General features: G+C 40.2%; 1 protein-coding gene across 7 annotated transcripts in view; it reads right to left on the bottom strand.

Moving 5' to 3' along the window:
• The window catches only part of LOC122556788 (transcription elongation regulator 1), a 109,434-nt gene that overhangs the window by 43,278 nt on the left and 39,526 nt on the right, over positions 1-26,630 (bottom strand). For 6 of the 7 annotated variants that reach the window (XM_043703970.2, XM_043703969.2, XM_043703968.2 and 3 more), the window contains exons 4-5: positions 19,991-20,225; positions 11,642-11,980 (exon numbers count right to left, since the gene is read on the bottom strand). In XM_043703970.2, coding sequence (XP_043559905.2) covers positions 11,642-11,980; positions 19,991-20,225 — 574 coding nt within the window. The remainder of the gene's footprint in view (positions 1-11,641; positions 11,981-19,990; positions 20,226-26,630) is intronic. The other variant, XM_087995471.1, reaches the window with a different exon arrangement.

The following is a 26,630-nucleotide window of genomic DNA, read 5'->3' on the forward strand; positions in this document are numbered from 1 at the left end:
ATGGAAATGTTTGGCTGACTGGCAGAAGGCAGTGAGTTGGGATAAAGGGGTCTTTTTCAGGATGGCAGTCAGTGATATAGGAGTTCTGCAGGGTCTGTGTTTGGACCACAACTATTCATATTATACATTAATGATCTGGACAAAGGAACTGACAGCATTGTTGCTAAATTTGCAAATTTCACAAAGATAGGTGGAGGGGCCGTTATGTTGAGGCAGCGAGGAGGCAGCAGAAGGACTTGGACAAGTTACAATAGTGGGCAAAGAAGTGGCAGATGACATGTAAAACTATATGATAAAGTGTGAGGTTATGAACTTCAGTACAAAGAAGAGGCACAGACTATTTTCTGGGAAAAGGCTTACAAAATTTGAAGAACAAAGGGACTTAGGATCCTAATTCAGGTTTCTCTTAAGGGTGACATGCAGGTGCAATTGGCAATTAGGAAGGCAAATACAATGTTAGCATTCATCTCAAGAGGACAAGAGCAGGGAAGTATTGCTGAGGCTGTATAAGGTTCTGGTCAGACAGCACTTGGAATATTGTGAGCAGTTTTGGACCCCATATCTAAGAAAGGATGTGCTTGCCTTGGAAGGGGTTCAAAGGAGGTTCACAAGAATGATCCTGGGGATGAAGGGCTTGTCATGTATGGAGCAGTTGAGAACACTGGATCAGTACTCGATGGAGTTTAGGAGGATGAAGGGGGATCTGAATGAAACTTGCAGAATACTGACAGCCTTGAATAGACTGGACATGGAAAAGACGTTTTCACTAGTAGAAGAGACTAGGATCCGAGGGCACAGTCTCACAGTGAAGAGACGACCCTGTAGGACTGAGATGAGGAGGAATTTCTTCAGCCAGACGGTGGTGAATCTGTGGAACTCATTACCAAAGAAGGTTTTGGAGGCCAAGTGATTGAGTGTTTTTAAGACAGAGATAGATTCTTGATTAGTAAGGGGCTCAAGGGTTACGAGGTGAAGGTAGGAGAATGGGGTTGAGAAACTTATCAGCAATGATCAAATGGTGGAAGAGACTCGAAGGTCCTAATGATCTATATCTGCTCCTATAAGTTAGGGTGTTTCTTATGGTCTTATGATAATTAAAGCTATTTTAACTCAAAATACAAATTTTTAATTCCAATTTTAAATCACTCGTCAGTCTCCCAGTCACAGTTTTCCCCTCCAATCATCTCTCTGGTGTATACCATCCTGAAGCTTGACGTTAATAGCCAAGATCAGTCTCCCGGATTCTATCAACCCTCTCATTTTCATTAAATGCTAGTTCAGCTACTTCAAATTATGGTCCTCAATTTCTGATGAGGCTCTCCTACCTCAATAAGCCACCAGCACTCAATTCAGTTTATAATGTAACTTCACATAAAGAATGTTATAACTCATCTCTCAAATAACATCAATTGGCATAACATTGCCCTCGAAGAACTACTCAGGGTTCCTGCACTTTTAACTATTCTGCCTGCCTGTTCCTCTCCCTTAGCTCCAATTAAAAGTATTGCTTAATATCCATGAGTACTGAACGTTGGAGGGGAGAGTGGGAAAGGAGGTACTGGAATTTTCCATCAAGGTTTAGGAAAGACACAAATATCAAGTAGATTTATTATTAGTCACTGCCACCTGCTGGTTTGTTAGTGAAAAACACCCAACTCATACAGGCTTTGCATTTTTGTTCAAGGTTTTGGGTACTAATTTTTATTTGCCATCCAAACATTCAAGCAGGTGAGCACTTGAGCACAAAGCGTTAGCTCATGATGTTCTATACTGCACTGAAGTTCGACTTAATGTTTTTTTTTTAAAAAAGCTGTTCTTGTCAAAGCATCTTGTAAAAGTGCCAACAGTTGCATGCCATTCCAACATTCTAAATGAAATTGAGCTTCTGCCCAATCTTTGCCCTTTGGTATCTCAGCCAGGAAAGGGGCTCTACATACACTACCTGTGCACAGAGCATGTCATTAACAATTTGCTCACCAGATGTCACACGGCAGCACATTTGTGGTTCAGTCACTCCGTTATATCAGGATTAAACACCCACAAAAGTTTACTCTCCTTATCGGAGGCATTCAGTGACTAAACGTAATAGTGCTGATGCCCTAGCTTGGCATTTGTATAAAACAGTTCTAAGTTGGGAAATTAACAATAGCAAAGCCATATTTGAAAACTGTCCATTTTGGATTCTGATGTCCCAAATTTTCCAAGTAAATTAGAGAATTACTTGCAGAATTTGTATGGCATTTAATTCTATCACAGAGCTTTTGCACTGCTATCATTAGCGCCAACAAGGACATTGATAGCCAAGATTTTGCACTAACAGTATTTTAAGGATATTAGTATTTACCATTAATGAACAGTAAATTGGATTGCAATTTCCAGTATTTGCAGAAGTTTCAGTGAAATGCACAAGTTAGGAAATTGCTGTCATATTTGCGCTTCTCCTCAAGAAGCTCCATAACAGGTGCTTCCAAGAGACTGAATACTCAAATAAATGGAAGGTAATGAAGTTGTGATAATTATACACCACACAAGCCAGAAAGAGGAAATGCTCATTCTTTCAAATGTAAGGAGATCTTTAACAGTGCGTTGAGGTTTATTTTAATAACTTCCAAATAAACTCCATGACACTATTTTTCATAGCGTGGAGCCTAATTTCTTCACAATTTAATTCTCATTCGGAAATTTACATAGAAAATATCAAATATTTTCTTTCTCTCTCTTGTATTTCTCTCTGGATCCCATCTTTTATTCCCCCTCCCCTTTCCATTTCACTTGAAGCATATTGTCCTAATCGATATTCAACTTAGACTTCTTGGTTTAGATTCTGTACCTTTCCCAAGGATTCAACAATCTGAATGAACACATTACTGTTTGCCTTTTACACAGACTTTTCATATCCACAGTAGAGGATGCCTTGTTGTTTTGGCTCTTTAATAGCTGCAGTTATTAAATTATAGTGAAAAGGCTCAAAGAGATTTTATGGACAAATGTTAAGTGCTACGAATGGTGTATGCTGTTTATTCACTCCAAACCAACTCCTAACAAAATCCAGACCATGATTTTATTGCCGTGGCTCTGATTCCTGATTAAAATCCATCTTGATAGCATTATCTGCCTTCAGGTCAGTTTCTTCAGCACTGTCAATTAATAATGACATTGATGATCTGGTAGCAGTGTGATTAGTCTGGGCAAGTTTGTGCTCATGATTATTTGCAAACAGAAGTGAGACACTGTCATGTGAAACCTGGATCGCAAAGATGACTGCTGGTGCAAAGGAGACTGCTGGTGCAAAGGAGACTGCTGGTGCAAAATAACCTTGGAGAAAGGCAAAGTAGTGCAAATGCTGGAAGTGTGGAACAAAACACAAAACACTGGGATTTCTTACTCCCTCAAGAAAAAAACAGGACCTAGAAATGATAATTTTTGATATAAGTGGTGATCGGGGAAGAAATATTTTATACTTTAATGTCAAAACTTTTCAACATTGACAAAAACTATAAATATATTTAAATTAAAACACATTCAGCATGGCTTATTTGAGTGCTACTATGAGAAAATTAAGTTGCAGCTGATTTATTGTTTGTTTCACAAACTGTGTGCTGACTGTGCAAGTCGATGGGAGTGCTACAGAAAGCAAGCCCAAAATTCACCTTGACTGAGTCCCACGTCATGCCTACACTTGGATTATTCCCTCTTTAATTTAATGTTATTTTCAGAGTTTAAGTGAGATTGACACTTATCTTTAATCCATTATATTCTCACTTCATAAATACATCTGTGAATATTCAGCTAACTATAGGCTGTATTGTGATCTTGGGCTAATAAAAAAAAACCATTGATGTGAGAGGTATGGCTATACATGCATAACCAAGGTCACTGGATGGATTGACAATACAACTACATGAACGTAAGGTCAACAGATATAAATCGTAATTATTTCAAACTCATTAAATTCCATGAAGCATAATAATTAAACAATTTAAATTGACAGCAAATTATTACACTGATATATACTAAGGATTCCATTGCCTACTGCATATTATTTACTTGTGTCCGAGCAATAAACTTACATTAAAGTTACATATTCTTTTGAAAGCATTGACTGCTAATCTGTGCTTAATATACAGAAAGTTCACTTATTCCACAGCTGCCATTTCAACCCAATGAGAGTGCATGAGCCAGATTGCGAGCGAGAGAGACAGAGTCAGAAAGCGAGAGAGAGAGAGAGAGAGAGAGAGAGAGAAAAAAAAACATACACACAGAGAAACAACTCGGGAGATGGCATTAACTCTAAAAATCTATCTCCGTTTAATGGTACAAGAGTGCAGTGATTATCTTACTTTGATCTGCAATCCAGAGATCTGGACTTAAATTCTAGCCTAATTAAATGCAATTGTTAAGTGCATGAAAGCAGCAAGGGAGTCACAATGAGCCAGAATATAAAGCCGATTACATTTTAACATTGAGGTCTGCAAAACATATATGCATAATGTATGTTTTTACTATGTGCCATCTTTAACTAGCGCACAAGAACATACAAAGCCTTTACATGCCCAATTCTAAAATACTGAAAATCAGGCAATGTTATGACTTATTCAGGGGATAGCAATCATTGTCTCAGCTTTAAAACATTCAGACCTAACAGTTCAAAAATATTTGGCATAAAATTGATTCTTAGACTCCAAATAAAAGCAAAATATTGTGGATATTGGAAATCACACAGAAAATGCAGGGGAAACTCAGCAGGTCTGGCAGCATCTATGGAAAGAGAACTGGAATTAGCACTGCATCCAGTACGACTTTTCTTCTTCTGAAGCGTCACACCGGACCTAAAACATAAATTCTGTTTCTCTCTCCACAGATGCTCGCCAGCATTTTCTTTGATTGCTCTTAGACACCAGACTGGTTAAGAGAAGTCAAGTATTGTAGCACTTCAGCACTGTGTACAGAAAGCAGCGTTGTTCTGAAAAGGAGTAAAGAGCTACATTCACAGACTCAAAACATTTTACAAGCATGAGTCCTCGTGAAGTGCAGTCACATTATAGTTCCAAAATCTGGGTAACACACCAGGGAGAATGCTCCTGCTCTTCTTTGAAATTGTGCATGGGACTCGGTGAGCCTACTTGAGAAGGCAGATTAGGCCTCCAATGTATCCAGTGGACAGCATTTCCAGCACATACTTAGCACTGCTCTGAACTATCAGTTCAGGTTATGTGACTCAAGACCACAATTTTCTGATTCAGTCATGATAGTTTATCAGTTGTGGCTAATGGGTCAAGAAAAGGAAATTCAGTTAACTAAAAATACATTTTAAATCACTAAATTAAGATAACTTTCTAACAAGTATTAAAAGACATACTAGAGTTTTAACTAAAGACACAATACTGGAAGATAATGGTTTATGGGAAAAAGCACCTTGCTGGCAAATCCCAAACTTTGAAATGATAGTTGCAACTTAAATACATCACTGAAGTCTCAGTTGAATTCAAGTTCCTGCCTAATATTTCTCACTGCTTTCAGGCAGGCAATGGTCTAATGGCATTATCACTGGACTGTTAAACCAGGGACCCAGATAATGTTCGGGGGACCCAGGTTCAAATCCTGCCACAGCAGATGGTGAAATATGAATTCAATACATATCTGAAATTAAGAGTCTAATGATGACCATGAATCAATTGGCAAATGTTGGAAAACCCATCTGGCTCACTAATGTCCTTTAGGAAAGAAAACTGCCATCCTGATCTGGTCTGGCCTACGTGAGACTCCAGACCCACAAAAATCTGACTGACTCTTAACTGCCCTCTTGTCAATTGGGAATGAGCAACAAATACTACCCAGCCAGGGATTCCCTCATCTTGTGAATGAATAAAGAAATAATAAAGATGCAATGTGCAAAAAAACCTCAGTAAGAACTTCATATTTCAAATTCAAAATCAATTTCTCAAAACAATCCACAAAACAAAAATCGACAGGACAAATTAGTTTTAATCTTAAAAACTTCTGTAACCATCACGAAACTGCTAAATCACAGACACCACACCACACTTTCTATTCTTAAACAAATAGTTCCTTGTTGAGATTTACAAACTTAAGATACATATATGGAGCGAGGAAAAATCAGAAGTCTTACAACAGCTTTACAAAACAAAAAGTCAGTATTCAAAAGCCTTCATATACATGTAATTAAATTGCAATGCTGCTGTTACTTGGGCAAGGGGAAAGTTATTTGTACAATGCAATATACCTAAGCAGTGAGCTTACCAGGACATTGCACCACCAATAACACTGTTGCATGAGCTGTTTTACTATTATTACATTTATGGCAATTTTCCATAATGCAATGCTCAATGGAAGCCAGCAATTTTAATGCTCCCTTTGCTCCTTATTTGCCATTGGAAAGCCAGCTCACAGGAAATGGAAATAAACAAACCTCATTTATATTGAGACAGAAAAATAGTGAACTATTGTCACCTTTCAGCTGCAACACTTTCTCAGTGAAATTCAGAAGCCTCAAAATCTACTGAATGTGTGATGGTTTAGTGAAGAATTCAACAGCCCAAGAACCACATACATCCTATAGAAAAATAATACAAATTGAAATGGAAAGCAATATTATTTCATACAGAATTCATAATGCACAGATGGTGATAAGATGTTTTGCATAAACTCCATATTTGAAGGGATTCTTCAGACGAGAGTTGAGCGGAAGAACGATCCTTCAGACAGCATACCCCAATACTTATGTGGGGTAAATGCATCAAATGACGTATGGATGCTAGGAATATGCTGTGGTAACTGGGATGCCACAGGGGTGCAACAACCAGCGACAAAGAATGGGAGGAAAGCATAGCTGGCACATGAAAACATATTCTGGGGGGGGGGGAAACCACAATGGAGTCAGAAGGGAAATGGATGTGGGCATGCAAAGGAGATATTCAGTCAGAATGGAAAAGATGTCAATGAAACTTGAAACAGATAAAGTGAAGCAAAGACAAGAAGTTAACCTAGTGAAAAAGACTGGGAGTAGAAGAATGTGGAACACAGACAAACAGTGAGAATCAAAACTGATTCAACTAGAGTATTCTGCTGTTGACTTATTTGATGAAGTCATGATTCGGAGATGCCGGTGTTGGACTGGGGTGTACAAAGTTAAAAATCACACAACACCAGGTTATAGTCCAACAGGTTTAATTGGAAGCACACTGCAAATTTTTGCTATAAATTCTGTGTTACGATCGAGCCCTCCACAATCACCTGATGAAGGAGCGTCGCTCCGAAAGCTAGTGTGCGTCCAATTAAACCTGTTGGACTATAACCTGGTGTTGTGTGATTTTTAACTTTATATTTGATGAAGGTGCTCAATTGTTCAGTCACAGTATTAACAGACCAGAATCAGTACATGGCCTCCACATCACAAAACTTAAAAAAATTTAACTGTGTCTTCTAAATAACTCCAACTGTACTATTTGATATGAATTTGTGTTTCATAAAGAATAAACCATTCTTGCTCAGAATGCAACTCCAGCCACTGTACATCATTTGATCCTAATTTAGCCAATATGCATCCAATACAAAATACAGTTTGCCTCTTGATTGATCAAATAATTCATTCTGATTGCTTGTATTCCTCATCAACATGATTTTATAACTTTTCTGCACAAAAGTACTCAAAGTTTTGCACATTAAAATGTTGTCAGTCATGCATTTTTTATTAGGAACTTTCATCCATTGAGCCTCTTCTGGAAGCTCTTAATTCTATCACACTAAGACTGATATTCCAGCTGAACACTTGATCAACTCAATCCAAGGTAATTCTAAGTAAAAACAGAGTTTTAGAAGTACACTAACCAAGAAATATTAAAAAAGATCAGCAGATAAATTAAATCTGCCATTGAAGCAAACAATCTCCAAATTCCAAATTACAAAACCAAAACAGACAACACTCCAAATATTGAACAGCCACCAGTAACACCAGCTAAAAAACCCCCACCATTTTCTCATGGCCAAATTTTAGACTTTTAACTCATGAATAGTATATAAGGTTAAGTGTATTTATGACTCATAACTCCCAAGGTAACAGACACAACAAGGAGGTTGAAAGAAAAATACTGAGATACTGACTGACATGCTGGCCTCCATAACAAGAGGAATTGAGTATAGGAGCAAAGAGGTCCTTCTGCAGCTGTACAGGGCCTGGTAAGACCGCACCTAGAGTATTGTATGTAGTTTTGGTCTCCAAATCTGAGGAAGGACATTCTGGCTATTGAGGGAATGTAGTGTAGGTTCACGAGGTCAATTCCTGGAATGGTGGGACTATCATATGTTGAAAGATTGGGCTTGCATACACTTGAGTTTAGAAGGATGAGGGGATCTGATTGAGATGTATAAGATTATTAAAGGTTTGGAGACTCTGGAAGCAGGAAGCACGTTTCCACTGATGGGTGAGTGCAGAACGAGAGGACACAGTTTAAAAATAAGGGGTAGGCCATTTAGAACAGAGTTGAGCAGAAACTGAGTGTGGTGGATATATGGAATGCTCTGCCCCAGAAGGCAGTGGAGGCCAAGTGTCTGGATACTTTCAAGAAAGAGATGGATAGAGCTCTTAAAGATAGTGGAATCAAGGGTTATGGGGATAAGGCAGGAATAGGATACAGATTGTGGATGATCAGCCATGATCATAATGAATGGTGGTGCCGGCTTAAAGGGCCGAATGGCCTACCCCTGCACCTATTGTCTATTGTTTCACATCTGAGTAAGTCAAATAAACACCCAAGTGAAATCAGATACACAGTTAAATGAACAGGATGCCCACCATTCTGTGCGCTCAGCTTCATTGAGTTTTCACAGCATAGGGAATGGACCTTCAGACATAGAGTCAATGCTGGTCATCAAGCAATTACACATTCTAGCATTTTCCAATATTTTGCTCATTGTCTTGTATGTTATGGCGTTTCAAGTGCTCACCTAAATAGGTCTTTAAGTGCCTCAAAGGTCCCTGCCTCTACCATACTTGTTGCACCTGAATAAGTATTTAAATGGTATTGCTTGGGAAAGGAAAGTTGAGATTACTAATTATTCAAGGGATTTGCCCATTCTGCACAGGAAAAGGATGGGCTAACTATCACTTAGATTAGAGTGGTGCTGGAGAAGCACAGCAGGTCAAGCAGTATCCGTGAAGCAGGAAAATCTACGTTTCGGGCAAAAGCCCTTCATCAGGAATGAAAGTTGTAATATTTTGTAGAAACTGGTCAACATGAAATCCTGAGCCTCTTTTACCAATGCATTACTTTGACAATTTCAGAAAACTCCCAACAATTCAAGAAAGTTGTAAAATTTAGAGAAATCGCATTTGTCATGAATGTTGAACTTTACAAAATAGGGATGTTTTGAAATCTACTTTCAATTCAGAGCAAAACAGAAAATTTTGGATAAAAACTTTCGTTCAGAGAGATGGCCATGTAATCTGGTTGAAAAAGTGTTGCTGGAAAAGCGCAGCAGGTCAGGCAGCATCCAAGGAGCAAGAGAATCGACGTTTCGGGCATGAGCCTTCTTCAGTCATCTGGTTGCCATGGATAAAAAAAACAAACAGAAACTCATCGAGAATGGATGGCAATGTCGATACCTTGACAGCATCTCAGAATAAAATACAGGCTGCTATGAGAAATGCAGTGACAAAGCAGCTACCACCACACAAAGGTAGGTGGACTGTTTTGTGCCAACAACCAAGCAGGATGCTGACTTAAGCTCAGTTTGTCGGAAGGAAGTGACTGTAATAGACAGGGCTCTGAAGATATCAGGAACGGCGAATTGGCAAGGTGTGCCTTGTTGGAGGGAGCAGTTCCTGCAAGAACTTAGGTCGAGTCGAGTGACCGTCCAAGGGTGGTTGAAGTTTTGACCTGATGTCACAGGGAGACACAAGCATACTGTAGAACCAGAAGTGTTACTCTTTCTGCAATACCAGATATCTGCCAGAGTGAGGCTTTGCTTCAAGTGTTTCATAAGTAGTATTTTGATTGCATTAGTTAATGCAAACATATCTCTTCCTGAACTGTTGACTCATGCTAGTCGACAATTTTAGATTGCATGTTGAAGTGAATTTTTTTTAAACTTATCCTTTGCTCTTTTCTTTCAGTCACCAGAAAATGTATTTCTTCAGAACATTTGTTGTTCATTACAGGGATCATACCATCAAACAGAGTGACCCAAGCACAGTTCTAAGACTTCACTTCATGGCTCAGGTCAGTCTGAATTAATCACTCAGCTTTTGTAGAGTCACTTGTAGTCATCAATCAGTGGTCTGGAAAGATCTTTAACAGCAGCAACCTATCAGCAAAGGTGCCCCGAATCAAGCACACCTCGCACAAAATTCTGTACAAAACTCAAGTAAGGAATTGTTCTTTTTATTGACAATAGGTAAGGGCAGACACGCGATCATTTAAAAAAATACCAGGGATAATTGCAAACTCAAAACAATCTTGCAGGGACTGGGTGGAATGTATAAAGTGATCCTACCAGAATCAACAGGATATTTCAAAATTGCCCCAAAGGGGAACCTTCATGCTTTTTTCTACAAGAGAGTTATATAATTGAATGCATACATTTTCAACGAAAGTCACCATGATTTGCAAAAGAAAAGCCAAGTTTTTTTAAGGTCAAAGTGGAATCCAGTAATGTTTTAGGTTGTCTGGCCACATTGGGTAGTAGATGGCGAAAGTCATCATCCATCATAACCTTTCAAATCTATAGGCATTGAATCCCAAGGAGGAGAGATAGGAACTGAATTAGAGTAGGGCTCAAGGTGAAAAAAAAAGCAATGGTTTTGTCGGGAACCTGAACATCAAAGGTGAAAGCGAGGGCGCATGTCAAGTCAGTAGCTTTTGGTCATTTTACCTCATATCCCTTGATATGGTTAAGTATGTCCCGCTTTGTCACATACCAAAAAAGCTTTTACGAGACACCTTTATTACACAAATAGGTGTAGATAAATATTACGGTGTTACATAAATTTAATTTGTTGGTAATTGCATGGAATACACTAAGTATTGTAGCTGTAGCAAGACTGGCATTAGTACCTAAACGTTCAAGGGTAAAAAAGAATTATACACACACAAAGTTCTTACAATTTATGATCATAGCATTCATGAGAAGATATTGGCTCATCAATGCACAAAAGCATTTCAGAGGTTATCTTCTTCAGCAAACTTAACAGAGAGAACCTAGGCAATGAAACACAACAGTTTTAGCTTATCAGTGTGCTGCATCTCTTCAGAAGGCAAAATTTCAGAAGGTGCACCTATCTTCCAAAGTCTGACCTGTGTTCCCACAATCTAAGAAACTTGTTATTTCTGACACTGGATGGATGGAGCTTCTGTTTTTATTTGCTATCAAACCAATACCACTGACATGAGTCAGGAGAGGCATAGAGAGCAAAGGATGTGAATACTTAGGATTTCTACATTTCAAGTACTTTTAATGCACAAGATAAAATCTTCTTGGAATTATTACAGATGAATTTCAACATAGACAGCAATCACAAAACAAAGAGAACACACAATCCACGTGTCAGGGAGCAATTATCACAAAAATAAGATTGCTGATCACAAAGGGAAAGAACAAAAGTAATAGAATAGTGGTATCTTACCTGGCAAAGGAATTGGCATGCCTGGCAATGGCACACGGAATGGTGGCACCATCACTGGTGGAAAGGCTGGGATTGCTGTGGCTGGCTGTGGCACGGGCTGTGGTACAGGCGGGGGCATGGCCTGCGGTACAGACTGCGGTACTGGCTGCTGCGTTGCACTGGTAGTCACGGCTACAGAGACGGGCGTTGGGTTAGCAACTGAGACAGCAGGTGGAGGTTGATCGGGAGCTGCAGATACCAGTGGAAAAGTAAAGCTGGCACCGTCACTTGACACACTCCTCATACTTTTTCCAAACCCTTTTAATGCTGAGTAAGTTGGTGCATTTAATCGCATATGATCTGTACCATTTCAAAATGAAACAAAAGCAGCTGTTGGAAAACATATCATGCTAAAGAGGCTAAGAAAGTCTTCACTTTCTCATACACAGATATATTGTTAGCACATATTTTTAAAATCTACAGGGTAGCCAGTTCAACAGTCACAGCTTTCAAATTTTCTTTATTACAAGTCATAGATTCTCCTGCAGTCATCCTATGAAAGACATATTAACAGTTTCAATGTATTGTGATAGTACATTTAATTTTGGGTATCAAAATTTTAAGCCCCAAAAAATTACATAAACCAGATTCTTAAGATATCAACATGTCCAGGTATACACTGTGTAGTTTATGCACAGAAACATTACTGAGAGAATTAGCAGATGGTGAAGCATCAAAAACACTGATAATTTCCCATTTCAAATATATAGACATTTAACAAACTAAGTTCCCCTAATTATCAAGTGAGTCGTGGCATGTAAGGATTCAGGACTAATTGCTGATATCAATTATGGTGCTTCGCTCCTTTGAGTATTATTGATGGAATGCTACAATTGCTCTTAATGCCTCTTAGCAAGAGAAGAAAATGAAATTTCAAAAAATGAGCCCAAGTGTTCCCATTCTTGATCTTTACTCACTGAAGTCTGTTCAAAAATGCATGCCTGGATATGAAATTGGAACAAAAATCAGGCTCATGCATCATGGCTTCATGGTCAAATGACTAATTAATGGTCATTCTTGGGCTTAAACATGAAGGATAGCTACTTTTGTGAATAACCTAAAGGTAACTTTAGTTGAATCTGATGAAATCGGGAGGGTCAAAGTGCGACCTGCTATCCAAAGTTTTACTCCAGATATCGTTTCGAATCAAAGACATTGACTTTTTTTTTATTTTGGCAAACTTTGTTTCAAACGGCACTTTATGACCGTGCAATCTTGTTAAGCCAGCAAAACTTGTATTCCTCAAATACCAGAAGTTTACTATATTACAAACTCTACGATAACCAAGTAGTCATTTGAGGGGGAGTGAGAAGACTCTCTGCTGGTAACTTAAATAATAATGCAACTTTGCCTTAAATACAAGTGATTAATGCTGTAAATCAAGTATAATAGTGATGAGTATATCCCCTGTATTAGGTTTCTGTTACTTAGTGTGTGTTTTTAAATTAATTATGTGGTCCTCTTGATCGACTGGAATATTTGACCAACCAGTACACTCCTGGTGCTGGTTAATAAAATGTTGCTGTATTTAGGAAAACATGGGATAAAAGTACCATTGGAAAGACCAGCATTTACTACCTACTGTTCACTGTCCTCAAGGTGGTGATAACCTGGTTTAATGGCTTAGTCAGGCATTTCAGGGACAATTAAGAATCAACCATTTCACTGCGGATTTGGAGTCACAGAGACCAAACCAATTAAGACTGGTTGATTTTGTCCCCTCAACAACGTTTGTAACCATACAACAGTGTTTGATAACAATCAACAATTCATGCTCAGCAATACTAACATTTTAATCCAAGATTAATTTGGTTAATAGAACTTAAATTTCCTAATGGTAGAATCTGAACTCAGGTCTCCAGCTCATAAACCAAGGCCTCTGCATGGCAAGATCAGTAACAACCATTCTGCTACCAGTCCCTTCTGTTTAAGCAAACTTATACAAATATAATGCAAAATAAATGCAGGAGTGTGAAGTTGCCACAAGAGGCTTTGCTGACACCAACAATTTCACCACCCCACAACTGTCAAATGTTATGCTATTGTCAAATTACCAACTTTTTTTAAAGCTGCAAATTACTACACCTGGGCAGTCTTGTGAAAGCAAATTCTCTTCGAGCTCATTTCTTAGAAATAAAAACCTATATGCAAACCTCTGGATCACCAGTCCCTCTGATAAACAATCAGCCTTTGTGAATATTTTGAATAATTCCATTAATTAATATGGCCTAAATAAAGATGCAATCTATTGAACAAATTTAGTGTTGTTGTGGTTCTGTTCGCCGAGCTGGAAGTTTTTGTTGCAAACGTTTCGTCCCCTGGCTAGGCGACATCATCAGTGCTTGGGAGCCTCCTGCGAAGCGCTTCTTTGATGTTTCCTCCGGTGTTTATAGTGGTCTGTCCCTGCCGCTTCCGGTTGTCAGTTTCAGATGTCCGCTGTAGTGGTTGGTATATTGGGTCCAGGTCGATGTGTTTGTTGATGGAGTTTGTGTATGAATGCCATGCCTCTAGGAATTCCCTGGCTGTTCTCTGTCTGGCTTGCCCTATGATAGTAGTGTTGTCCCAGTCGAATTCATGTTGCTTGTTGTCTGCGTGTGTGGCTACTAAGGATAGCTGGTCGTGTCGTTTCGTGGCTAGTTGATGTTCATGTAGCGCTTCGCAGGAGGCTCCCAAGCACTGATGATGTCGCCTAGCCAGGGGACGAAACGTTTGCAACAAAAACTTCCAGCTCGGCGAACAGAACCACAACAACGAGCACCCGAGCTACAAATCTTCTCACAAACTTTGAAATTTAGTGTCTTCATGCACCTGCTGTCAGCTTCATTACAGGTTCTTATATCCATATTTTTAACTGGAAACTGCATACGTAAAATTGCCATACTGACCTAACAATTAAGCTACTATGTTAGTACTTGTGGGAGAGTAAGATTGCAACATATGGAAAGACAGTACTTCTTTATTTTTCTGTATTTTTGATTGCAACTGAAATGGAAAAAGACTGTTTTAAAAACCAAGGACTGGGAAGGCTTGGTGCACTTTTTAAAAGCCAGTAAGCTCAAGTACTGCTGATACAGTTGGTAAGTTCAAGCAGCTGTGCAAGCGTAGCTTTCAGTTAAGATGATGCTAAGGGATGTTTATGAACAGAACTTTCTCCCAGCAACAAGTAACTGATTGATATGTTGACTTGTGACTATTTTGCAATAATAAAGACCTGCTGCCTGCCAACAACTGTGATTGGCTTCCAGGTAGTTGAACAGCTTGGGGTTTGAATGTTTGGGAGAAGAAATCAAACCTCTGCAAATGCAGAAATGTCTCTTTTCTCTGCAATAAAAAGTGTCTCTCAAGCTTGAAGAAAGCCAGTTTATTTCCCCTTTGGAGCCACTATAAGTTGTACCTTTTAATTGGTTCACAATTATAAAGGTCTGACTCATCAGTCACCCCGTGACTCATGCAAACAAGTGGCAGTAACTTGAGAAGAAAGACAGAGCTGCAGCGCACTGATCAACAAATATTCTTCTCAGCAAATTCTATATACAGTCTTTCCCTCTGTCCTTTGTGGGAGAGTGTAAAGGGAAGTTTAAAGATGGTTAGAGTTTTAACTCGAGACTTATATGCTGACAGTTCATAAAGTTCATATCTGCAGTTTGATTTATTTATTTGTAATAAATGTAGCAAACTTTGTTTTAACCAGCACCTTATGAACCTGCATACTTGATAAACCAGCAAAAATTATAAATCTCAAATAACAGAAGTTCACTGTATTATCATGATAATACAGTTCGAGTAGTCAGTTGAGGGTGCAAGTGAGAAAGCTCTCTGCCGGTAAGTTTTATTTAAGGCAAAGTTGGATTATTATTTCAGTGAATTATGCTGCAAATAAAGTATAAACGTGATGTACATACTCCCTGCATTAAATTTCTATTACTTAATATATGTTTTTATATGGATTACACGGACCTGCCGATCGACCAGAATATTTGACCAACCAGCACAGTCCTCGTGACTGTTAATAAAAAGTTCACTGTCGTAATTGTTAAGTACAGAAATCTGGTCCATTCTGCCTGTTAGCTGGTTTTAAAATCTTTAATTAGTGTGACACCAGAGGGAATAGCAGGACTTGACTTCCAGTGTGCTAGCCCATTGAGGTGCAACACATGACAAGCTTACAAAGGCAATTTCCATTAAAGTTATAGACAAATTTTAATATTTTCACTTTAAATTATTAATAATAAATTATACAAGTTCAAATTGGGGAGTGAACTACACAATGTTCCAGCAATAACCCTGCCTTCTAACCTCACTTTCCTGAAGAATGAATTTGCTTTAAAATTTTTCCCAATATATCATCAAGTTTTCCATAACAACGTGCTGTCAACAGAGATGTTCCTTGAACTTGAAGTTTTGAATTAGCTGAAAGCTAGCAAATCTTAACCAGAAAAACACTGGATTTACATAACATGTTTCATGACTTCAGGTTATTCCAAAGAGCTTTACATCAAGGAATTTTTTTAAAATTCTGATTAGTATTTAAATACATCTGTTTGCAAACGTCTGCACAACAGGCACCAAAATGATTAACTAATTGGTTTGCAGGATAATGGTTGAGAACCAGGCATTAGCTAGAGTACCACAGGATTCGTGGTACCCGAAGTCGTGGTCCACATTGGCACCAACGACATAGGTAGGAGGAGTGCTGAGGATGTTAGACAGGCTTTCAGGGAGCTAGGTTGGAAGCTTGGAGTTAGAACAAACAGAGTTGTTGTCTCTGGTTTGTTACCCGTGCCACGTGATAGAGATTCGAGGAATAGGGAGAGAGAACAATTAAATGCGTGGCTTCAGGGATGGTGCAGGAGGGAGGGGTTCCAGTTTTTGGATAACTGGGGTTCTTTCTGGGGACGGTGGGACCTCTATAAACAGGATGGTCTACACCTGAACCTGAGGGGAACCAGTATCCTTGGGGGGAGGTTTGCTAGTGCTCTTGGGGGGGGTTTAAACTAACTCGGCAGGGGCATGGGAACCCAGATTGTAGCTTCAGGGTGCAGGGCCTGGAGTGTAGGGAGGTGAGGAACATGGCATCAATTTCCAAGGAGGGTGCCTGTAAACAGGGAAGTTGTTTGAAGTGTGTATACTTCAATGCAAGAAGTATACGAAATAAGGTAGGTGAACTTGCAGCGTGGGTTGGTACCTGGGACTTCGATGTTGTGGCTATTACGGAGACATGGCTAGAACAGGGACAGGATTGGCTGTTGCAGGTTCCGGGATTTAAATGTTTTAGTAGGTTTAGAGGTGGGGGTAAAAGAGGGGGAGGTGTGGCATTGCTTGTCAAAGACAGTATTACAGCGGTGGAAAGGACGATGGATGAGGACTTGCCATCTGAGGTAGTTTGGGCTGAGGTTAGGAATAGGAAAGGTGAGGTCACCCTGTTGGGAGTCTTTTACAGGCCTCCTAATAGTCCTAGAATCATTGAAGAAAGGATTGGGAAGGTGATTCAGGAGATGAGTGACAGTAATAGGGTGGTTGTTATGGGGGACTTTAACTTTCCTGATATTGATTGGGAAAGCTATAGCTCAAGTTCGTTAGATGGGTCAGTGTTTGTTCAATGTGTGCAGGAGAGTTTCCTGACACAATATGTAGACAGGCCAACAAGAGGTGAGGCCATACTGGATTTGGTTCTGGGTAACGAACCAGGCCAGGTGTTAGAATTAGAGGTAGGTGAGCACTTTGGGGATAGTGACCATAATTCGGTGATTTTTACACTCGTGATGGAGAGGGATAAGTGTGTACTACAGGGCAAGAATTATAGCTGGGGTAAGGGAAATTATGATGCGGTGAGGCATGACTTGGGATGTGTGGCTTGGAAAAGTAGACTCCAAGGCAAGAGTGTAAATGATATGTGGAACTTGTTCAAGGGGCAACTATTGAGTGTCCTTGATAATTATGTACCTGTCAGGCAGGTAGGAAAGGGTCGTGCGAGGGAGCCGTGGTTTAATAAGGAATTGGAATCCCTTGTTAAATGGAAGAGGGCGGCCTATCTCAAGATGAGACGTGAAGGTTCAATTGGGGCGATTGAGAGTTATAGGGTAGCCAGGAAGGACCTGAAGAGAGAGCTAAAAGCAGCAAGGAGGGGACACGAAAGGTCCTTAGTAGATAGGATTAGGGAAAACCCTAAGGCTTTCTATAGGTATGTTAGGAATAAAAGAATGACTAGGGTAGGAATAGGTCCAGTCAAGGATAGTAGGGGGAAGTTGCGTGTGGAGGCGGAAGAGATTGGGGAGACACTGAATGAATACTTTTCTTCAGTATTCACTCAGGAACAGGGCATTGTTGTCGATGAGAATACTGAGGCACAAATAAGTAGAATGGATGGCTTTGAGGTATGTAGAGAAGAGGTGTTGGAAATCCTGGAAAAGGTGAAAATAGATAAGTCCCCTGGGCCTGATGGCATTTATCCTAGGATTCTCTGGGAAGCAAGGGAGGAGATTGCAGAGCCATTGGCCTTGATTTTTATGTCCTCTTTGTCTACAGGAGTAGTCCCAGAAGACTGGAGGATAGCAAATGTGGTTCCCTTGTTCAAAAAGGGGAGTAGGGATAGCCCTAGTAACTATAGGCCGGTGAGTCTCACTTCTGTTGTGGGCAAAGTCTTAGAGAGAATTGTAAGGGATAGGATTTATGCACATCTAGATAGGAATAATGTGATCAAGGATAGTCAGCATGGTTTTGTGAAGGGCAAGTCGTGCCTCACAAACCTTATTGAATTCTTTGAAAAGGTGACGAAGGAGGTTGATGAGGGGAAAGCGGTAGATGTGGTATATATGGATTTTAGTAAGGCGTTCGATAAGGTTCCCCATGGTAGGCTACTGCAGAAAATACGGAGATATGGCATTGAGGGTGAGTTGGAGGTTTGGATTAGGAATTGGCTGGATGGAAGAAGACAGAGGGTAGTAGTTGATGGCAAAGTTTCTTCATGGAGTGCCGTCACTAGCGGTGTTCCGCAAGGATCTGTTTTGGGACCATTGCTGTTTGTCATTTTTATAAATGACCTGGAAGAGGGGTTAGAAGGTTGGGTGAGCAAGTTTGCGGATGACACGAAAGTCGGAGGAGTTGTTGACAGTGAGGAAGCATGTGGCAGGTTACAGCAGGATATAGAGAAGCTGCAGAGCTGGGCAGAAAGGTGGCAGATGGAATTCAATGTAGCTAAGTGCGAGGTGATTCACTTTGGGAAGAATAACAAAAAGATGGGGTACTGGGCTAATGGTCGGATACTTGGCAGTGTGGATGAGCAGAGGGATCTTGGTGTCCATGTACACAGATCTCTGAAAGTTGCCACCCAGGTAAATAGTGCGGTGAGGAAGGCATATGGCGTACTGGCTTTTATTGGTAGAGGAATTGAGTTCCGGAGTCCTGAGGTCATGATGCAGTTGTATAAGACTCTGGTACGGCCGCATCTGGAATATTGTGTGCAGTTTTGGTCGCCATACTATAGGAAGGATGTGGAGGCATTGGAACGGGTGCAGAGGAGGTTTACCAGGATGTTGCCTGGTATGAAAGGAAAATCGTATGAGGAAAGACTGAGGCACTTGGGGCTGTTTTCACTAGAGAAAAGAAGGTTTAGGGGTGACTTGATTGAGGTGTACAAGATGATTAGGGGGTTAGATAGGGTCGACAGTATGAACCTTTTCCCGCGTATTGAGTCGGGTATTACAAGGGGGCATAGCTTTAAATTAAGGGGGGGTAGATATAGGACTGATGTTAGGGGTAGGTTCTTCACTCAGCGAGTCGTTAGTTCATGGAATGCCCTGCCAGTAACAGTGGTGGACTCTCCCTCTTTATGGGCATTTAAGAGGGCATTGGATAGGTATATGGAGGATAGTGGGTTAGTGTAGTTTAGGTGGGCTTGGATCGGCGCAACATCGAGGGCCCAAGGGCCTGTACTGCGCTGTATTCTTCTATGTTCTATACAGAGCACATACAACATAGACTATGTTGTAAGTATCATGACTCCATGAGGTTTGTTGTTCAACTCTCATCCTAGGATTACCGACCATACAAGCAGTTTACATTTGTATCAAAGATGGATTTTCCAGAACAAACATGCATATTGACCCAATATAAATCATCTGGACCTCAGAGCATTAAAAGAACAATCCCTCCAGAAAATAATCAGGAATGTAGACAATATCATTAAATATAGTATTTAGTGAAAGAAGTACATATTTAATGAACAGTCTAAAGCCCTGATCAAGTTAACGCTTGGAATCCTTTCCTAATTGTTCATAATTTATCTCTACTATGTGTTGCAGCATTACTCACCTGCTGCTGAGACCGTAACAACTGACGAAGGTGTACTGGAAGAGGCTGGCGCGGTTGACTGAATAGATGAAGCTGGTGTTGAGACTGATGGGGCTGTCGTGCTACCAATGGGCGTCGATGTCGTAGTGATCACTTGTGAGGCCATGACTGGTGTCAGTTCAGATTGTTGTATGATCTTTACACCCTCTGGCTTTGACCAAGCAGACTCACGGGTACGAGCATTATAATAATAGACCTATGAAAGAAAGGAGAGCTTCTCTTTATGAAATGCAAAACAACAGCACAGTACAACAAATATTAACAACTTGTTTTGACAGGCATAGTTATCACCTAAAGTAAGACCTCAAGTGGAAGCTGACAGGGCAGTGTCCTCTGTTCAACCTTTTTTTAAAGCTGCCTCATCAATAAAATGAGGAGTTGGCTACACGTGATAGAGTCAGAGCGATACAGCACAAATACAAACTCTTTGGTCCAACTAGTTCATGCCAAACATAATCCCAAACTAAACTAGTTCCACCTGCCTACTCCTGGTCCATATCCATTCAAACCTTCCCTAATCATGTACTTATCAAAGTGATATTTGAACATTTTAACTATTCCAGCACCACCATCAATAATGCCAGTCTTAAACTCTCAACTTACTAGACAATTAAATAGTCAATGCCAGTCTACAGAAAAATTTAGATAACATCACGGCTTGGAATGACAAGCAGTAAACAGCCTTTGTACTGGTTTCAAGCAATAATCATTTTAACTAGCAAAGAGCAAAACCAGCTTCAAGATGAAACAGGAGCACCAGTGCAGAATCTCAGTATTCACAGGGTCATCAGCCATCAATACCTTGACTGAAATAATCAGAGCTTGGCTTGGTCAACAGAAAAGATACTTGTTATCCCAAGAAGCAGCATACTTTTTGTCTTGCCAAGTTTCACAGGCATCAACAGGGAGCAAGTCAGGAGTATAAAAGAAAACATATGCATGGACGGAGTCTTATCACTATGAAGAATTTGACACTAACTAGGATGAAATATTCTGATCGATCTGTGCTCCTGCAACTCAAAACCCAATTCCTCACAGGGCTGCAATGTATACCATCTGTAGGATACATTACCACAACTCGACATGCTTAATATAAATTTTTAGTGTGAATTCCACAACTAAGTGGAACAGCAACTCCACTCACACAAAGACAATATGGCTGCAGAGTGACAACAGCAAGGAGGAAGGACAGCACTGCCCATATAATCACTTGGCAGGTCGAATCAAACCAAAATCACGAACATCAAAGTATATTTCTTCAGAACTGTTATCTTCAGCCCAGTCTCCGCATGCACTGGCATTCATTTTGGCACCTCAGTAATTACTCTGTAACATAACAGCAATATTCAGTTCTGTGGCCTCAACAATTAGGAGAAAGAACACTTCGACTGCATCTGTTGGATGTCAATAGCTCTTTGGTACTGGATCAAAATCCTGAAAATCTCAGCTTATCACATGCAAGTACAAAACTACAGCAATTTAAAGAATAAATTCACCACTTCTTCCTCAGGACAAGTAGGAATGGGCAACACGCGTTTTGACCCAAGTTGCTAATAGCTCATAATCAAATAGAAAAGAACTGATATTAATATAAACAGTGAAAAAAGCATTTCAGTTAAGCTGAGAACTGCAGAATACATTGGTTCGGACATCAGATTCTTACTTTTCCAATTAAAAAAAATCAGATACACCTTCAGGAACTGGGCCTCTGAGCATCAACCATCCTTCTCACAAGACCTCGACTCTGACCAATGACAACTTTTGTGACATTATCCTCTCAATCACTACAAAATCCATCAGCCCTATAACATTTCACGGTGTCTGAATTCCTGTCATTCACATCTCACGCGCACTACAATTTTCATTGCTTCATGACCAGAGGCCATACCTTCACTCTAAAACTGCTCTTCTTAACCAGCAAAATTCTTCAGTCTGTGGCAATTTCCTAGAGAGAACCTGTAAAAGATGGTGCAGTCTCTGCAGCTAAAAGGTTCATAAATCCTAAACTTGTTCATCTTGAATTTTATGACCCTATATCTTGTACAATGGTACATGATTGACAAATTATTCCAATTTATTCGAAACTAACTCTTGACATACGAGTCACTCCATAGATTTTAATAAAGGATTTCAAATTTTCCTAACCAACACATCATTCTTTCCTCTAGTACCTCCTGTATGAATGTACGCATAAATATATTGATGATATAAATGTGTGAACAAAATTTGTTAGTCTTTGATGAAGTAGTAAAGAAATTTTGCAGTTTATTTAAAAGATCTGTGTAAAGTGTAATCATTTTTAACCATGTTTGAAAAATTGTGCAGGGATCAATAGTAATTTTCTTGTAGAAAAAATAATGATAAAAATAATGAGGATAAGATACAGAAGCCAAGGAATGCATCTGCCAGAGCTAAATAAATTAAATTGGAAAGATTCAGACTGTACATGGTGTTAGATTTGTGCAGAGTGAACAGGATTCAGGTACTTGAGGTTATTCAACTTTTCTTTACCGAATAAACCATTGAGGAAAATTTATATTGTCATATAAAGTATAATTTGCCTATTAATTCATGGTTTGTGTTTGCTCTGACTTGGGTGAAAAGCATAATGTCACAAAGATCATCAATTTTTAATCATAGAAAACAAAAGGAAGAATGACACTGGACAGTCACAAGTACATGAAAGCAATCCTTATCGGACGCAATCAAAAGAAGGAAAACTGAGTAAAAATAGAATAAGCTCAGATATCATTATTCAAGCAATCGGGTATGCAGTTAATTGTAAATTTCTGCTTCCATCACCTGAGAAGTTCAAAAGTTTGACTCAATTCTCCCATGCTACCCTCATTTAATTGTGCAGACTTCCTACAAAATGTCACAGTTAAATCCTATGGCACTGTTCCCTCGACACTTGATGACACCTCTATTCTCAGAAGCACAATAGCAGATTTACAAGTAAGAATACATCAAAATGAAGTTCATACTCCTGAAATTACATACATTGATTCAATGAAAATTTCACTCCTATCAATTTAACAAAGGTTGGACAAATCATAGGGGGCTTTCATAAGACATTAAGGTCCTCAGACATAAGAACTTAAGTAGGCCATTCAGCCGGAGTCTGTTTAATAATTCAACAAGATGATGGCTAATCAAATCATCCTCAAAATCATTTTCCAGCCCTTTTGCCAAAATCTTCGATTCCTTGAGTGATTAAAAATCTGTCTATCTCAGCAGTGAACATACACAATGAACCAGACTCCACAGCAACCATCCGATGACATTTCCGCCACCTCCAAACAGACCCCACCACCAGGGATATATTTCCCTCCCCACCCTTTCCACCTTCCGCAAAGACCATTCCCTCCGTGACTACCTGGTCAGGTCCACGCCTCCGAACAACCCACCCTCCCGTCCTGGCACCTTCCGCTGCCACTGCAGGAATTGCAAAACTTGTGCCCACACCTCCTCCCTCACCTCCATCCAAAGCCCCAAAGGAGCCTTCCACATTCATCAAAGGTTTACCTGCACATCCACCAATATCATTTATTGTATCCGTTGCTCCCAATGCGGTCTCCTCTACATTGGGGAGACTGGACGCGTCCTAGCAGAGCGGTTTAGGGAACATCTCCGGGACACCCGCACCAATCGACCACACCGCCCTGTAGCCCAACATTTCAACTCCCCCTCCCACTCTGCCGAGGACATGGAGGCCCTGGGCCTTCTTCACCACCGCTCCCTCACCATCCGACGCCTGGAGGAAGAACGCCTCATCTTCCGCCTCGGAACACTTCAACCCCAGGGCATCGATGTGGACTTCACCAGTTTCCTCATTTCCCCTTCCCCCACCCCACCCCAGTTCCAAACTTCCAGCTCAGCACTGTCCCCATGACTTGTCCTACCTGTCTATCTTCCTTTCCACCTCCTCTCTGACCTATCACCTTCATCCCCACCCCCCCATTCACCCACTGTACTCTTTGCTACCTTCCCCCACCCTCCTCTCTAACCTACCACCTCCATCCCCACCCCCATTCGCCTATTGTACTCTCCCCACCCCCACCCTCCTCTCATTTATCTCTCCACCATGCAGGCACTCTGCCTCTATTCCTGATGAAGGGCTTTTGCCCGAAATGTCGATTTTCCTGCTCCTCGGATGCTGCCTGAACTGCTGTGCTTTTCCAGCACCACTCTAATCTAGACTCTGGTTTCCAGCATCTGTAGTCATTGTTTTTACCCAGACTCTACAGCACCTGATAGTAAATAATTCTACACATTCACTACACTCAGAAGTAATTTCTTCTTATCTCAGTTTTAAATGGTCATCCCTTTGTTCTGAGATTATGCCTTTTGGTCTCTGATTCTCCCACAAGAGAATATAACCCATGTGCATCTACCCTGCAAAAACTCCCAAGAAACTTGTATGTTTCAACCAGGTCACCTCTCATTCTTCTATATTCTAGCATGTACAGACCTCATCTAGTTAACCTTTCATCAGATACTCCCTTCCTACCTGGTATCAGCCAAGTGAAGCTCTCTGGTTTGCCTTCAATGTCAGTATAACCAATGCCAAATTAAAGGCCCAAAACCATTTACACAAATAAAAAAAACTCCAGCTGTGGTCTAACTGGTGCCTTGTAGTTTTAGCAAAACCTTGCTACTTACATACTACATTCCCTTGGAAATAATGGCCAACATTCCATTTGCCTTCCCTCTTACCCCTTGAACTTCTATGCTTCAACTCCTTTATTTTTCCTGTCCAAGTCCATAATCTCACATTTTCCCAGATCATATTCTATCTGCCAAGATTTTGCCCACTCATTTCATCATTCCCGCTAATGGCCTTCCCACCTATTTCTGTTATCTGCAACCAAGACCAAAATGCTGAAATCATTTTCATTCATTTTTAACATATTTGAAAAAGATTTGCTGCCAAAAAGACAATCTCTGATATAGGGTCTTCGAGAACATCTATGAGCACAATGTCACCCACAAGCCAATTAAATGAACAGCTTTTATTTTACTTGCCAATCTGAAACTATGTTTTACCAACATTTATCTTACAGTTCTTCCAGTGCACTGCAGAAAATATCTCAGAGATCATAAATGCTACTGAGTTGATCACATTTGAGCAGATAGGAATGAAAAATTCAGCTCTGGTTGAAGAGTTAAGGATTCATGCACGAAGCCTGCACCCCACTAACATGACATCTTAAAATCCAATCCTGAATAGTGAGGCTTCCTTTAGAAAAACAGTAGGGCTCAGTGGTTAGCACTGCCGTCTCACAGCGCCAGGGTCCCAGGTTCGATTCCAGCCTCGGGTGACTGCCTGTGTGGAGTTCATGCATTCTCCCCATGTCTGCGTAGGTTTCCTCCGGGTGCTCCAGTTTCTTCCCACAGTCCAATGATGTGCAGGTCAGGTGAATTGGCCATGCTAAATTGCCCATAGTGTTAGACTGCATTAGTCAGAGGGAAATGGGTCTCAGTGGGTTACTCTTCAGAGGGTCGGTGTGGATTGGTTGATCCGAAGGGCCTGTTTCCACACTGTAGGCAATCTTTACTAGTCAGTAAGCTACACCAAAGGAACTGAAGCTGTTCATCTTTCTGGGACAGATAAAATATGATTTCATGCTTGAATTAAGTTGCAGACGGTTCACATTTCCAACACAAACTGATTTTGGGGGTATTAAGATTTATTCATCAACAAGGCAACAGTAAAGAGAACATCCTTTTTCAAACTCCCAGGTTCAGAAAATCCAAATAATCAGCCAGCAAGGAAGAAATGCAACTAGGAATAGCGTGAAGCTTCCTGGTCGTCAAGGCTAAGATTACCAGGACTCAATAGCTAGTTTATAAACTCTAAATCTTACAATAAAATGTATAAACAGAAATGTTAAGAGTTTATTTCAGTCTAACTGATTCTGCTTCATGACAATGTAAGTCTCTGCAGGGCAGTTTCTGATTGTGGGGGCATAATGCAGTCTAATCATTAAACTTTTGTTTAACTTCTTGTTTTGTAAAACTAGCAGCTAAAGGTTTTATAAATACTCTTTCAAAGCAGAAAATACTGTAAAGGAGGAAGCTGTTGGCACTGAAATTTCAGGTATTAGCGTTTTTGGACTAAAATGTGCGCAAAGAAGTAGGCCATTCATCCATTGAGTCTGCTCCACTATTCAGTGATGTTGTGGGTGGTCTGAACTCCACCTTCGTGAATTCCTCCCAAACCCTCGGCTCCCTTACTTAGTAAACATCTCTAAGCCTTGAGTACATTTAATAAGCCAGCCTTGACATCCTTCAACAGTAAAGAATTCCAGATTCACTACTCTCAGAAGAAATTCCTCCTCGACCTGGTCTTAAATATGCAACCTTTATTCTGAGATAACGCCCTTTGGTCTTAGTTTCCCTCTATAGGAGAGTTTATATTTCCACATCCATCTTGACAAGCCCCCAAAGAATCTTGTCTGTTTCAAAAAGGTTGCCTTTCATTCTTCTTTCAATGAGTACAGGTTCAATCTAGTCAACTTCACCATTCCTGGTGTCAGTCTAGTGAACCTTTTCTGGACTACTTCTAACACCAGAATACCTTAGAAAAAGGGTCCAAAAC

Source organism: Chiloscyllium plagiosum, unplaced genomic scaffold (genome assembly GCF_037043375.1).
Source record: "Chiloscyllium plagiosum isolate Xiang-an unplaced genomic scaffold, Cpla_swu_hap1 HiC_scaffold_16, whole genome shotgun sequence".
Classification (NCBI taxonomy): domain Eukaryota; kingdom Metazoa; phylum Chordata; class Chondrichthyes; order Orectolobiformes; family Hemiscylliidae; genus Chiloscyllium; species Chiloscyllium plagiosum.